Here is a 15,907-nt window from a genome sequence, read left to right on the forward strand (position 1 = left end):
GGCTGACTGGTATTGGTGGGGCAAGGAGCAAAACACAAAATAGCTTCTCAGTAACAGATTCATCCAACCTTTCTCGCGTTGTTTCTAAAGCATGCTAGGTTTCAGCTTGGAAATCTTACATGATTTACTATAAACGCTTAAGCAGCAGTATTCTATATTTACCTCTTGGGTTGTCGGAGTTTGCGATCTATGTGCTGGAGTGTCCCTGTGGCCTGCGTTATGTTGGTAGTACCAAATTGCAGGTCCACAAGCGGATACTCCAGCACATCAGGGCCATCAACACCAGCGACGCATCCTATCCGTCGCACTGCGTTTTAAGCAACATCACAACAACAAGAGTGAACTTTTTATAATATTATGTTGTGGATGCGGTTGGCCCGCTAAGGAGAGGGGGTGATAGAGAGGCACCCCTACGTCTCACTGAAACAAAATATATCCTCAAAATGGATAGTAAGACCCCAGGTGGCCTCAATGCCACAGAAGATTTCTACACTTGCCTCTGATTACATCTATGAGGTTCTAATAATTTGTCTCGACTTTATGTAAAAAATAAGTCTCAGCCTGTTGGCAGGCAGTCGAGCGTGGTGGTTGATACACTTCCCATTTGTTTGTCTTGTACATTAGGGGTCAGGCCGCTGTGTTTTTACCTCATTGCCGTTCTTTAAGCCGTAGTCACTTGTTCAACGTCAACAATCAGTCAATCAGTCAACACTATATGTTTGACTATTTTAAAGAAATTAAAAAACATTTTATAAAATTTTATTCACGTTCACTTTTACACATTTGCCGCACTCTCAGGGTTTTGCACATAGGTTGACACATGGGGATGAGCCCACTGGGGCCATATTTTGTTAAAAACAGTCAAGCCACTTGCATATTTGCATGTCGCCTATTCTAGGTTACATGTTACTAAACTTATTTGATACCATGTCATGTGATGTCAGATATTTGTTGTTGCACTAGCACTTTGTTGCCTGGCGTATTTTGCACATTACTGAAGTCGTTTTTTTATATTTGATAAATTACGAGCTTTTAATATGTGTGTGTATTTTATGCCATTTAGTTCTATTATTCTTTTTGGTAACATGCGATTTTATCTACATTTTAGATAATTTAAGTCCTCATTTATGAGAAGATTCAAGTGCGTTTTTTACATTTTATGCATAATATTTGATGTGTTGCAACAAGAGGAATATTGTACATTTATGTGGTTATTGAGTCCTCTGTCTGTGGCTGACAAGTCCAGTTTGTGATTGACCAATTGCATCCCTTCTATCAATTGCACTAGCACTTTAAAGAGTCCCCCCTCCCTCATTGGCGTCATGTGACCAAGGCCTCTGTGAAAGCCAAAACGTTATGATGGCAGGGCGAGCTTCACTGAATAAAAACTAAATTGCTCACTGCAACCTTGGGTCGGCTCCTCTTTCCTTACCTTGAAGCGCTCTAGTTCATGTGGAGTTCGAAGGTTCCTGGATTGGGTGCTTTGCATACATATATATATATACATACATATAATCTATATATATAAATAAATATGTGTGTGTGTGTGTGTTCACACTCTCTTTACAAATGCCAGTTGCAGGTGGCCCCACCATTGTTACTTATGACCTACTGTGCGCGCCCCCCCCCCCACCCTAAAAAAATTATAGAGATGCAACTAGTTTCCAACGATCATCACACAATCCCATCTAGTTACAAGTCAGAGAGCTGACTGGAATTGGTGGGGAAAAGAGCAAAACTCAAAATAGCTTCTCAGTAACAGATTCCTCCAACCTGGCTCGCGTTGTTTCTAAAGCATGCTAGGTTTCAGCTTGGAAATCTTACATGATTTACTATAAACGCTTAAGCAGCAGTATTCTGTATTTACCTCTTGGGTTGTCGGCTGGAGGGCCGGCTTTAGGGCAGTGCGACTGGTGCAGTTGCACTGGGCAGAGGGGGCACGGGCCGCAAGTTGGGGGCGCTGTGTTTAGCAATAACATAATTGGAGAGATGAAGGGCACTTTTGGCTAGTGGTAGTAGGAGAATCCGAGGAGGCTGTCATGGGGTGTGGGAGCACCAAAAATGATTTTCGCACTGGATGCCACCAGTGCTATAGCTAGCCCTGGTCGGCTGAGGTGGGTCGTGGGGAATGTTCCTTCCTACTTTGCTCTATTTTTGGCTTGTCTTACTTCCCAGTTATATCTCTCACTATTTCATTGAGGTAGCTTGGTTTCAAGCCTTACAAGTGGAGTGATTTGAACTTCTCATTGTAATCATCGTCTTTGTTTCCCTCTGTTGCAGTCCAACAAAGTTCCAGTGGTGCAGCCTTCGCATGCAGTCCATCCCCTCACGCCCCTCATCACGTACAGTGACGAGCATTTTTCGCCTGGAGCGCATCCTTCCCACATGCAATCAGATGTCGGCTCAAAACAAGGTGAGAGGAGCTTCACTCCAACAATATGTAACAGTTTTAGGCCGTACAAGTGATTTTTTATTTGCTTAGAAGATTGTATTCTCGTTCCTAAGACTTTGCAAATCTCATATTTTATTTCGGTTCTATTTTTTATGGCTACCGAAGGGTCCCTATATTTGTCGAGTGTCTTTTATAGTTATTAAAAATTGTGATAGGCATCTAGGCGCTCACAGTTCATACTGATAAAGTTACTGACTGTCAGGACGATAAAGAAGTTTGCCCAGGATCACACAGTTTGGTGGGGTGGGGAAATCTGGCTAAGAACTAAGATCTCTTCGCTCGGTAGGTTCTCCAAAGTGGTAACTGACATTTCTAAGTGGTGCAGTTTTCTGAGTCAGAAAAAAAAGCAGAGGCAGATAATTTACTCAGAATCACACAATTTGAGAAAGTGACGGAGCTGGGATAAGAAATTTGTAATGGAGGTTTCACAGCTGACAATTAAGTCCCTGGACTGCACACCTACTAGTTATGAGTTAACCGTAAAACTTTAGTGTTTAGTGCATACATCCTACTGGTGAAATGTCACATACATGACTGATACCTCAGCATGCATTTCTACTAAAATGGAGTTCTGAGCATTTTTCCTAAAGGATGTTTGAGAGGAGACCCCAGAACATGATATATCACCACCGAATGGTTGTTGCTGTGATCCAGAGGCCTATATGTCATTTCATTTCATTGTGATTGTGTTTATTAGCCTATATTGGACACACTTATTAAACTGCACTTTTTCTGGATCTGAGTTCATCTTTTCCTATTACTAGAGTTATTAGGGTGTATAACTCTTGGGTTCCTACAGTACAAGTGGTTTTAGAAGCACATACATTGGTATAGCTTTTAATGTGTGACTAGAGGCCTGCTTTGTTCCTGCAGACAAGGCATAAATATGATGAAAGCTAAACCAGTGCCATTTCTTCTATTTTTACTAAAGGATTTTCTTGCCAATAGTCCAAATTACTTTAAATCACAAACCATGTTACCAAGGAACATTTAACTCCTGTAGGCTCTTTCATACCAATTCCAAGCCTGGGAGGTTTTGGAGTCGCTGGACTTCAAGGTAAGTGAGTGACCTTGGACAAGCTTCTGTATGCCCTTGTGCTTTCTACGCGAAGGCTTCATCTGCAAATTGTGTACATATCTCCACAGAAGTACCATAAGCATTGATGTCATATGGTAATTAATACAATTGTAAAATGTGTGGATTACCTTGACATTGATAACTTGAGATTTACACGCTATTCCCGAGTTTTGTGCAGACACTGAGAGTTCACCAGGAATTTTTAGTTGTGTTAAGGTCTGAAACAACTACAGCACAACACTGCACACCTTTTCTTCCCATGTGTCTGTTATGTGGATAGAGCTACTTTATGGGCCACTTTGGTCACTGAAGAGTTCATCACAATAGACAGATGTGAGGAGAGGACTCGCATACGCTCCAATATGGCGTAAAGACTGCAAGGGCACCAGACCATTTAACTAAAATGCACCTTATTGCCTAGTCCCAGGGAAAGGCTGGAGGAAAAAGATGGACAAATAAAGATGGACAACAAACCTGAAAATCTAATGTGTTTGGCAAAAGCAATGTTCCTGTCAGCAGTGTTGACCGACTCAAGAAAGCATATAGGTAAATCAATAAGCTAGCCAAACTCAAAAAGGAAGTTAACTCCAGGCTGAAAGATACTCAACAGAAAGAATATGAACCACCATTTATTTTCAATGGAATTATAGGGTTGCCCACTTCTGGATCAGAACACACCTCATTAAAAGACAAGGACAGAACCTTTTTTCCTACACCGAATTTTTATATCATGTTTAGATTGTACAGATCAATGTATGGAGGTAAAATGGTACCCTCAATGTCACTGTCAGCCAGATAATACCTTTCATTTTAAGGCTCGAGTGTCTCAACCTGAATTCCTTTAGCACTATCTTGACTGTCAAATATGGAATTTGTGGGAGATGTAGAAGTTTCTTTCAGCCATAGCGAGCTAAACTACACAAGTAACTCTAGTGACAGTAAAGATCTAGCAGGATATTTTACCGGAGAGAGCCAGCTAGGGATACGATTGGTTGCCGAATTTAAACAGGACAGTGTAAAGATGAGGGACTCCAGATATAGGTTTAAAAGCCTCTTTTTCTCAACTCCATTACAGGGAGGGAATACAACATCCACCTCCAAATCCCCTTCAGCAGTCGTTCCCCAACCATGAACTCCCAGACCCTTAACCTCCCCACATTCCAACTACATCACACTCATCTCCACACTCCACTGCCTGCAATAGTTACACAAAACGTGTTCATATAATAATAGAAAGATCTACCTAAAATGTATGACCTAAACATCAAGCACAAACCTAGCATTACTTCTTTTGAGTATAACCAATCATAAAAGAGCTGATCTTTTTTATACACCAAACTGTGAACTTAGTAATAATCATTCTAAAACAGAATCTTTGAATTTGGCTGGCATGCGAAGGACTCTACCCAATCTTCCAGTTCTATCCACACACTCTCCCTCCTTCATCTGCTGATGTTCCTCCTAACTTCCACATGCACCATTCTCCCTCCTCTTGCTCCACTACACTCTCATTTTACCATAGCCAATCATCATGCAGTAACTCATCTTAATTTTTGCTTCTTTTTTGTTCACCCATCATGTTGCATCTTCATATACGAACTCATGTGCCATACCAGATTGTCACTGAGTGTTCCCGCGTTTTTCAGACATTCAATGTCTTTGAGCACTTCTGCATAAACACTTGCTCCTTTAGGCACCTTCTCCACTCTCTTGACTTTCACCCACTCACCTACCTCCAGTCTCTTTTCCTTTGCTCCTTTCTTAGTATCAAAATACTTCTTGTACACACTCTGCACCTTCAAGATGTTGTCCTTTCTAGTCTCAAGCGTCCACTCCACCTTTCATTCCCAATCGATCCATCTATGAATATCTCTAGTAGTTAGCTCTCTTCCTCGCATCAACACAAAAGGATTAAAATCTCTGAGTCAAGGAGTTCATCAATATGCCCACAATATCTTCTTGACGTCCACCTCCCATTTCTTACCATTACAGGCAGCTATCTGAATTGTACCTTTGTTCACGCTCCAACTACTCTAAAATGGCCTCCGTGATCTGTGTCCGAGGCACACCAAGCCAATGCCAAGCACCACTCAGCTGACAGCCTCTAAAACTCAATGCTTCCTTTCTTCCGACTCACTGTATGCCTATGATGCACAACGCACAGCCGTCAGCCTCCTGAACACGTATTTATTTATTTATTTATTTATTCAGAGTTTTATATAGCGCGAACAAGATCTTTGCAGATATCAGAGCGCTTCACAGAGACAGGGGGTGAGGGGAACAGGAGGGTGACTAAACATAATATTGGGTACAGTGTAATATTCAACATAGCTTTCATGTGCTGATAAAATAACAATAAACAGTCAATTAGACGATAATATAAGACGGTGCAGAGTCTTTGGTCCAACTACAATAGAGATCAGGAGAGCTAGGCTATAAGGCTGGCTTATACCACTTTCTAAGAGTTACAGAGAGACAAGGGGTAGGGACATCAAGTTTCAGCAAACTAACATGTACAATATAGTAATAGGTAGTGAGTGAGTAGTATAATAGGCTCGCAATCAAGTAAGAATATGATATCATTAGACGTTAGACAGTGAGGTAGCCAGTGTTACAAAAGCGGTGCAAAGTCTCTGATCCAACAGCAATAAAGTTCAGGTGAACTTGGCCATAAGGATGGCTTTCACCTCTTTCTTGAAGAAGGCAGTGGAGGAGATAAGCCTGGTTTCAAGAGGGAGTGCATTCCAGATCCTGGGTGCCATTCCTGAAAAGGAGCGTTTGTAAGTTTTTTCCTTCCGGAATCTGCGAGGTTTCAGAAGTAGATTTTTTGTACTTCTATTGGATCTCGACCCTCCTGATATAGTCAACTTTTGAGTGAGGTAGTTGGGTGCCTTGTGGTGTACGGCCGAGTGTGCCATAACAGCTATTTTCAGCTGTATTCTGGCTTCAAAGGGCAGCCAATTCAGTGATTTAAAATCAGGGGATATATGAGAATGTTTTCTTGAGCCAGTAATGAGTCTCGCGGCAGCGTTCAAGGAGGCTCTTAGGGTTGCAGTTGTTGCTAGAGGGAGTCCGCTGAGGGCCACAATTCCATAGTCTATGCGGGGGATGACTAGGGCTTGTACAGCAGTTTGGAAGTCTTTGACTGGGAGGAAGGGTTTAAGTTTCCTTAATGTGTTGATTTGGAAATTAGCTCCTTTCGTTGCTTTGCTAATGTGCTGTTGCATGTTGAGCTTTGCGTCAAGTGTGATGCCTAGGGATTTCACAGAATCCACGATGGTGAGTCGGACATTGAGTGCTATTAGGTGATTGAGCCAGATTTGGGTGGTGGTAATTTTCGCAGGGGGTGATATCAGGAGGAACTCAGTTTTCAGAGCATTTAGTTTAAGGTGATCATCGGCCAACCATGATTGGGTGTTTCTAAGTGTGTAGTTCAGGAGTTTGATATCTTCCGGGGATTGTACCTTTAGGTAAAGTTGAGTGTCATCGGCATACATATGGAAGTGTACATTGGATGCTTGGAGCAAGGTGGCAAGTGGTTCCATGATGAGGTTGAACAGTGTGGGTGAAAGGGAGGATCCTTGTGGAATGCCTAAGTCTACTGGCACAGGTGAGAACAGCACATTGTTGATCTTGAACTTCTGAGACCGGTTATGTAGGAAGGAGGTGAACCATTTGAGAACAGTCCCGGATAAACCCATTCTAGTGTTTAGCAGCTCCAGTAAGTTCTCATGTTTGACCGTGTCAAATGCTGATGAGAGGTCAAGAAGGATGAGGAGGCATGAATCATTGCGATCAAGAATTTGGAGGGCGTCATCAATTATGTGTGTCATGGCCGTTTCCGTGCTGTGTTTCGCTCGGAAGCCTGATTGATGAGGGTTGAGGAGGTTGAACTGGTCAATGTGTTTTGTTAGTTGGAGTTGTACACATTTTTCCAGCAGTTTGGCCATGGTGGGGATATTGGTGATAGGGCGGTAATTGTTTAGGTCAGTCGGGTCAGCTGTAGGTTTCTTGAGAATGGGCGTGACTTGCCCCACCTTGAGGGAGTCAGGGATGAGACCTTGTTGAAGGGAACTGTTAATGATTTTGGTCCGGAGTGGGAGGAGCATGGGGGTGAAGTCTTTTACAGCATTAGCCGGTAGGGGGTCTATGAGGTGATTAGAGGGCTTCAAGGTGCCGAGCAGTTTGTGTATTGCTTCTTCAGAGTAGGTGTCGAAGGACGTCCAAGATGCCCTATTTTTAGGTTGAGTGTTAGGCATTCTGATGTGGCTAGGGTATCGGCTTACATCATTGAGGAGGTCAATTCTTATGTTGTCGGTCTTTAGCTTAAAGAAAGCAGAAAAGTCTTCACTGTGTGGGATATCGCTTGTTGTGTTGTTTGATTGTAAGGGTTGCGACTTGGTTTGAGTTTTGACTAGTTCGAACAATTTTCTTGGTTTTTCGCTTGGTCAAGCTGGAGGCTAAAGAAGTCAGCTTTCGCACGCTTGATTTTCCTAAAGTAGGCATTTCTCTTGTTCTTAAGCGTTTTGCGATGCAGTGATGAGGGGTCAACTCCAGTGCCACCACAAAGAACCACGGAGACTTTGAAACCCCTGAAGTCGCTGGAATCCCGTATTTAAATCAGCATGACGTGGTTTGTTTCAGGTTAGCACTCGTGCAGCTTGTTTGTGTAGAATCGCCCACGAGTGACGGTTGCAAAGTTACACCTGCCACATATGTTCCTTTTCACAATAAACACCAATTTCCATAAAAAAGCACAGCAGCTTAGGTGCTGTCAATCCTCTGCACACCACTCCTTTCTTTTGCGACCTCCGTAAAATGCTGCTCCCAGTTTCCAATACTCCTCAAGTAAACAGCATTAAATTCCGCTCGTTCTCACAGAGTTGTGATTGTCGCCAAATTGTAAAGATGAGGATCTCTGCATATAGGTTTAAAAGCCTCTTTATTCTCAACTCCGTTACAGCGAGGGAATACAACATCCAACACCAAATGCCCTTTAGTAATCGTCCCCCAACCATCAACTCCCAGAACCTTAACCTCCGCACATTCCAACTACATAACACTCACCTCCACATCCCACTGCCTGCCAGCAGCCACACCACAGACAGGTCCTGGTGATGGGTGAAAGCCTTAAGCAGTGATTGGTATGTGAGGCTGAGGTGATTCCGCCTATCGTTATGCAAGCAAGTAAAAGCAATTTAGCACTTAGGCTCTACATGCATGTATTCCTCCAATCATTGGATTTTTGCGGAGGCGTAAATGACACCACAAGGTTTATATTTAAGGTACTTTGATCCTTGATTATGGTGGAAAGTAGCATACTACAATTAGTTAGAAGCTGAAGGTATTTTGAGGTCAAAATGTTTTGCATGTTAAACAATGGTTCTCTGGTTACCTCTAGGGTACTGCTGAAGCAGTTCAGTGTTATTTGTACTGATCAGCTACGAATGGCGCTACAAGATGTGTTTATATATTCACAGCACAGAGGAATCTTTGTGGAAATCATAGGCAAGACTAAGAATTGTCAATGCTCTTGGTTTGATGCAAGAGCGTTGCTTCCTATATGATGCATAAAAGGCGGTGGTGGTGGTTTTGGGAGGAGAGAGCATCCTTGGTCAGAAAAGACAGAGTGACATGTAAAGTCAAACAGTACCTGAACTACCTTAAATATACTTCAGGGAGGCAAGAGAGCGATTTGAGCCACCGAGATAATCTGCTCGAATCTGTAGGGCAGCAGGAGACACTGGGAAGGTAGTACTTTCCCAGGCTAAACTTCATGGGCCTCATTTATGAGGCCATGCGTCACTTTTACGCCGCTGGTGCGTCACTTTTTGTGACGCACCAGCAGCGTAAAAAATGTGCCTTGTTGCACCATATGTACAAAGTAACGCATCTAGGTAGATGCGTCACTTTGTAAACGCCAGCGCTACATTATACCTACGCCAGGTATAATGTATGCAGGGGGGGCGTTCTGAGGCAAGAAAGGGTCATAGAAGTGACGCAGTGAAATCTATAAGATTTCACTGCGCCACTTCTAGGACACAAATGCGTCAATTTCTTACGCCTGCCTCACAGCAGGCGTAAGACTGACGCAGGCCCTTTCACATGGGGCTTGCCACTTCGGAGAAGTGTGACTCACTGGTTAGAGCAGGCAGACCCTGAAGCAGAGGTCAGACCCGGGACCAGGGTTCAATTCCCGATGCGGCAGGGTCTTGAGCTCAAATATCCATGGACTCGATAATTCTCGCTTCGGTGCCTGACCTAATCATGGGTTCACACTCTGCAACTCTGGGCATTAAGCTTGCTTAATCTCCACAACGCCCCTCCCCCCGCGGCGGGATGCCTGGCTTTCACCTTGGGGATGCTGTAGGGGCTATCTCACAGGGAAAAGCCAGGACGGGTTCCCAAGGCAAGCGCGGAGATACCCCTTCGGGGGTCGATTCAGGCGCTATATAAGAAACATAATAATAATAATAATAATAAAGGACACATTGCTGGAGTTGCGTCACTTTTGTGATACACTCCAGCAATGCGTCACTTTTGCGCCATACAGATACGTCAGAAATACTGATGTATCTGTAACTCCTTGCGCCATGATGCGTCATACTGTAAATATGACGCATCATTGGTGTCGCAAGGAGAGCGCAGTGAAAAGTGACGCATCGCTGTTTTCACTCAGCGATGTGTCGCTTTTCATAAATGAGGCCCCATGAGTGGAATAAAGAATTTATGTAGCCTTGAAAAAGAGGCTGTATTTAACCCGTTGCATGCTTGTGACGGAACCGCTCCGTCACAAGCCACGGGTGAGCTGTGCTTGTGACGGAACGGTTCCGTCACGGCCCGCTCGCCGCGCCTGCGCTGACGCTTTAATGGGCGGGCGGGTTCCTGACAGAACCGTTCCGTCACAAGCACAGCTCACCCGCGAGCCGTGACGGAGCGGTTCCGTCACTAGTATGGAGCCGCCGCGCGGCCGCCCCACCCCCTTAGCGCTGCGGCGGAATAGCCGCTGCAGCGAAGGGGTTAAACGCAAACTTCCATTGTGTGCATTCTCAAAGATTTTCTCTCTTAACACATATTCTTGATCACTTTTTAGCTAAACTACGCGGCTAGAATGCATGCTGTATCCTAGAAGACAGATCCGAAGGGATTTTTACTTTTTAAGCAGCTGTCTCAAAACCCTTCAACAATAAAACTGATGCCATATCCATCTGTGGCATTAAAAGAGATCTAAATCCTAAAGGAGCAACAGCAAATAAGTGAATGTGGTTAAAAGAGTCAGCTGATGAAACGAGGTGTGGTAAATACCTTCTCAGATGTGCTGCCACTGGTGCATGTTTATTATTCCAGGTGTTGTTAGGGGGTTGCGTCTTGAGTTCTTAACAGTTAAGATATAAAAGTGTGCTTCGAGAGGTTCAAACATGCATTTGCTGTTTGTGCACACCTGAGTAAACAAACACACTTCCAACGAGAATGTCTGTCAAAGACACGAGACTGTATAAGCCACGTGGGCCTAGTTGCAGAGCTTCAAGCAGTAGTTTGGATACAGATAGGGACTGCCTGTGTAATGTCTTACAGAATGTCTTCCATGGCATGGGTCGCCCGGGCCTGGACAGGATGTCGTAGTTTCTGGTGTTTTAAGACCCTTCTGAGGTTTAGCATGTTTGAAAATGGCATTGTTTTCATTCTTTTTCATCTAAAACCGCATCGCAAACAATCTGTGGGGCTCAGTTTCCAAAACGGAAATAAACATCAAAAGGCAAAGCATTAATCGCAACTGAGTACACTTTCAGGAGATTGAATGGTCTGGTCTTGTTGCTGAATGTGGGGTGCTGCATCCTGCCGTAGAGATGGAAATACTCCTGGTGGGTATCATAATACTTCATGGGTAAATTTCCCAGAGGAGAAGTAGCAAATTAAAGAGGTAAAGCTACACTACTCATGGATCCAGACCAATCGGACTATGGCATTTATATATATCGCTTTTAAATCTTTCAGTTTATGGGGCTACCGATTCTGGACTGAAACCGATAAGGATAAAAAACGACCATTCCTAGTAAACAAAATCCCTTGCATTTGTTTTAGATTCTACTTCGAAACGGAACCTAAACATTGTCGTAAAAGATGCTTAATGGCAATTGCGCAACAATTTCAACCTTTCATACTTGTGTACCTAGAACCTGAGCAGGATATTTTAATACTAGTGCAAACCCTAGTGATCTCCAGATTTACCTAAATCTAGTCTTACTCTCGTCAAAATGTTTCTACACTTAGCAGCAAGATTTGTCAGTGATGCAAGGAGAGAAAAACACATTTAACCTGTCCTCTGCTTTCTAAAGTGACATCAGTTAGATTAGCAAGGCATACTCAGGACAGCCTTTTTAACCTATAATGGAGTACACAGTAACTCCACCATCATACCTAGCACATAAACTGCACATCCTAGTGATGAACATACATTTTTAGAAGCAAGGAAGAATTGGTACTTGAAATCCTAAAGCCAACAAGGAGAGAACCCTCAACTAAGCATTCTTTGGGGGCAGCATAGAGAATCTGGAATAACCTTCTTAAGTAGCTAAGGAAGGCTCCTTCATTCTTTGAGTTTAAGAGAGGTATGAAAGAATTCATATTCCTCAGACAGGGCTGGACTGGCCATAGCGGGCACCGGGCAATCCCCGGTGCGCCGCACGGGTGGGGGCCGGTTTTGGGCCCCTAGGGGCCGATTTTCTTACAGGGCCGTTTTGGCAAAATAGCTCCACAATCGGCCCTGTACCAAAATCGACGGAAAACCGGGCCCGACAAAGAGCTCGGCGGCATCCACAACCCCCCCTCCGACTTGGCAGGGGGGGTCGGCCGAGTACTTTGCCAGGGCAGGTTTTGGTTCCCCGGCCCTGTCCTCAGATAAAGTCTTCTGACTGATTTGGCAGCTATGTTTTCCATTTTAACTACGAAAAGCAAATAAGGTTTTCTCTTGATTGCAATATTAAGTTGTTCTAGAATTATTTAATGTGTTCATCATTGATTTGTGCGCACATGGTGAAATGTTGTAAGGCAATGCATACTTTTGTGTACGTTTCTCCAAATGTTGTTATCATCCCATCAGCTGTGTAATGTCAAATGATTACAACAAATACTTTTATGTGTTTTATATATATATTCACAGAAAAAAACCAAAGGTTACAGGGATGTTATAGTTAGGCTCAGACTTCACTCGTACAAAACCATAGAAATTCAACAGTTATAGTTACCTGTGCTAACTATAACTTACACTCCATCAATGCACTGCTTATGACCTCACATATTACATCACTCATGACATGGTCAGTGACATCACTGATGACATCACTTTATGGTATCTCAACTTTCATCACTGATGAAATCATCCAGAGAGTGTGTTTCGTAAATGTTTCTGAGACTTAAAGATATATATATTAATCTACAGCATACGTTACATTACTATTCTTTCTGTATTAGTAATTAGCCAAACAATTTCTAACATATCTCATCTGAGTGGCTTTGTGACTGTCTGTATCAGTATGTGAGTGGATGTCTGAGTGGCTATATAGGTGCGTGAGTGGCTGTATGGATGTGTTAATGGGTATGTGAGTAGCTGTATGGGTGAGTGAGTGGCTATATTAGAGAGTGAGTGGGTGTGTGAGTGGCCGTACGGGTGAGTTAGTGGCTTTGTGAGTGGCTGCATTGGTGTGTTAGTGGCTTTATGGGTGACTACGCAGCTGTGACAGTGGCTGTTTCAATGAGGTAGTGGGTACTTAGGTGTCTGTATTGGTGAGTGAGTAGCTGTTTGAGTGTGTTCATAAGTAAGTTAGTGGGTGGGAGTGGCTGTATTGGAGAGGAAATGTCTGTGTGAGTGGCTGTAAGGGTGAGTAAGTAGGTTTGTTAGTGGTTGTATGGATATGTGAATGGGTATGTAAGTGGTTCTGTTGGTGTTTGAGTGGGTGTGAGTGGTTGCATGGGTGTGTAAGTTGCTGTAGGGGTGAATGGGTGTGTGAGTAGCTGTTTTGGTGAGTGAGTGGCAGTGTGAGTGGCTATATGGGTGAGTGTATGGATGTGTGAGTACCTGTATTGGTGAGTGAGTGGCTGTGTGCATTTCTGAATGGGTGATTGAGTGTGTGTGTGTGTGTGTGTGGCTGTAAGAATGTATGAGTTGGTGTATAAGTGTCAGTATGTCTGTATGACTAAATGTGTGAGTGTGAGTGGCAGTCTTGGTGAGTGTGTGTGCACATGAGAGGATGTATGGCTGATCTAGTGGGTGTCTGAGTGGCAGAATGAGTGAACTGATGTGTGAGTGGTTTTATGGATGAGCGACTGGTTGTGTGAGTACTGGAATGGGTCTGTGAATGGTTATATGAGGGGTTGTGTGGGAGTGAGTGTATGAGAAGTTATATGGAGGTGTGAGTGGGTGTGTGAGTGGTTCTGTGGATGATGTCATCAGTGATTCAGGGATGTCATATGAGATGTCAACCAAGATGACATCAGTGATGACACAGGCCATGTCATGAACGATGTAAAATGCATGGTCATAAGCACTGCATTGCGGGGGCGTAAGTTATAGTTAGCTCGGGTAACTATAACTGATTTTTACTATGGTTTTGTATGAGTGAAATCCGAGCCTAACCATAACGTCCTTGTAACCTTTGATTTTTTCAGTTAATATGTATAATATGATTTTTTTCAGTGAATTTCTATGTTTTTTTAAATTCTGTTTCCTAGCTATAACGTCTCTGTAACCTTTGTTTTTTGTGACTTTCTAAGTTTTTTAAATGTTATTTCCTAAATGTAACTTGCAACCTTTGAGAGTGAGTGTGTGAGTGCATGAGAGTCACAGTGGGTGTGTGAGTGAGTGCATATGTGTCTCAATGGGTGTGTGAGTGGGCCGGAGAGTGGCTTCATAAGTGTCTTACTTGGTGTGTGAGTGGTTGAGTGAGTGTCTGAGTGGGTCTGTCAGTAGGTACGTGAGTGTCTGAGTAGGTGTCTGAGTGAGTGCATGGGTCACTGAGCGGGTCTGTAGCTGCCTCCATAAGTGTGTGAGTCAGTCTGTGAGTGAGTGCATAAGTGTCTGAGTGGGTCTGTAAGTTGGTGTGTGAGTCTCTTAGTGAGTCTGTGAGTGGGTGTGTGAGTCTGTGAGTGGCTCTGTGAGTGAGTACTCAAGTCTGTGAGTGGTTCTTTAAGTGAGTGTGAGTCTTTGAGTGGGTCTGTGAGTGGGTGTCAAAGTGTCTCAGTGGGTCTGTGAGTGGGTGCACGAGTCTCTGAGTGGGTCTGTGCTTCCAAGAGTTTCTCAGTGGGACTATGAGTGAGTGATTGAGTCTCTGTGTGGGTCTGTGAGTGGGTTCTTGAGTCTCTGAGTGTGTCTGTGAGTGGGTCTGTGAGCGAGTATACGAGTCTCTGAGTGGGTCTGTGATGGGGCACGAGTCTCTGAGTGGGTCTGTGAGTGGGAGTATGAATCTCAGTGGGTCTGTGAGTGGGTGTGTGAGTGTCTAAGCGGGTCTGTAACTGGGTGCCGGAGTGTCTCATTGGGTCTGTGAATGGGACATGAGTCTCTGAGTGGGTCTGTGAGTGCATGAGTTTCTCAGTGGGTCTGTGAGTGGGTGTGTGTAAGTGGGTCTGTGAGTGGGTGTCTAAGTGGGTCTGCAAGTGGGTGCATGAGTCTGTGAGTGGATTTGTGAGTGTGTGTATGAGTGCCTCATTGAGTTAGTGTGTGGGTAGGTGAGTCTCTAAGTGGACCTGTGAGTGTCTGAGCGCTCTCTGTTTTGCTCTCTTCTACTCTGTTTTGCCTTTTCTGCTCATTTTACTCCCCACTGCTTTGCCCTCTTCTGCTCTGTTTTGCCTTTTCTGCTCTCTGTTTTGCCTTTTCTGCTCGTTTTTCTGCCCTCTGTTTTGTCTTTCCTGCTTCTGTTTCTGCCCTATGTTTTCCTTCTTATGAGCCCTGGGGACCATCACCTCCCCTGGGCTTTATTGATATGAAGAAAGGGGCCACAGGGGCAATCCTTTGTTGAGCTCCAAGAGCCCCGGGAACTGCCATCTCCCCGGGGCTTTATTTTTACCAAAGGAGGGGGCCACACGACCACTTCACCTGGAGCTTTCATATGGCCCATGGGCCACCACCTCCCTGAGGCTAGCTTTAAAAAATTTCAGGCACACGACCTGCCAGGCCCCATGGACCACCAACTCCCCAGAGCAAAATACCAGGACCCCAAATATGGGGATCCCATCCCCCGGGGCTCGGCCACAAAGAAATGGGGGAGGGGAGCCACACGGCCCCCACCCTGCAACGATTACGGCCCCAGAGACCCCATCCCCCGGGGTAAGCCTCTTCATTGTGGGTGTCCTGGACCCACCAAAGGCACCCAGTCACCACCGCT

The 15,907-nt window shown here is 44.3% G+C and overlaps 1 protein-coding gene across 4 annotated transcripts in view; it reads left to right on the top strand.

The window, feature by feature from the left end:
• Positions 1-15,907, top strand: part of LEF1 (lymphoid enhancer binding factor 1) — a 252,049-nt gene that overhangs the window by 139,758 nt on the left and 96,384 nt on the right. For all 4 annotated transcript variants that reach the window (XM_086962011.1, XM_086962009.1, XM_086962012.1 and 1 more), the window contains exon 4: positions 2,281-2,413. In XM_086962011.1, coding sequence (XP_086818137.1) covers positions 2,281-2,413 — 133 coding nt within the window. The remainder of the gene's footprint in view (positions 1-2,280; positions 2,414-15,907) is intronic.

The sequence above is a fragment of the Lissotriton vulgaris genome, chromosome 3_1 (genome assembly GCF_964263255.1).
Source record: "Lissotriton vulgaris chromosome 3_1, aLisVul1.2, whole genome shotgun sequence".
NCBI lineage: Eukaryota > Metazoa > Chordata > Amphibia > Caudata > Salamandridae > Lissotriton > Lissotriton vulgaris.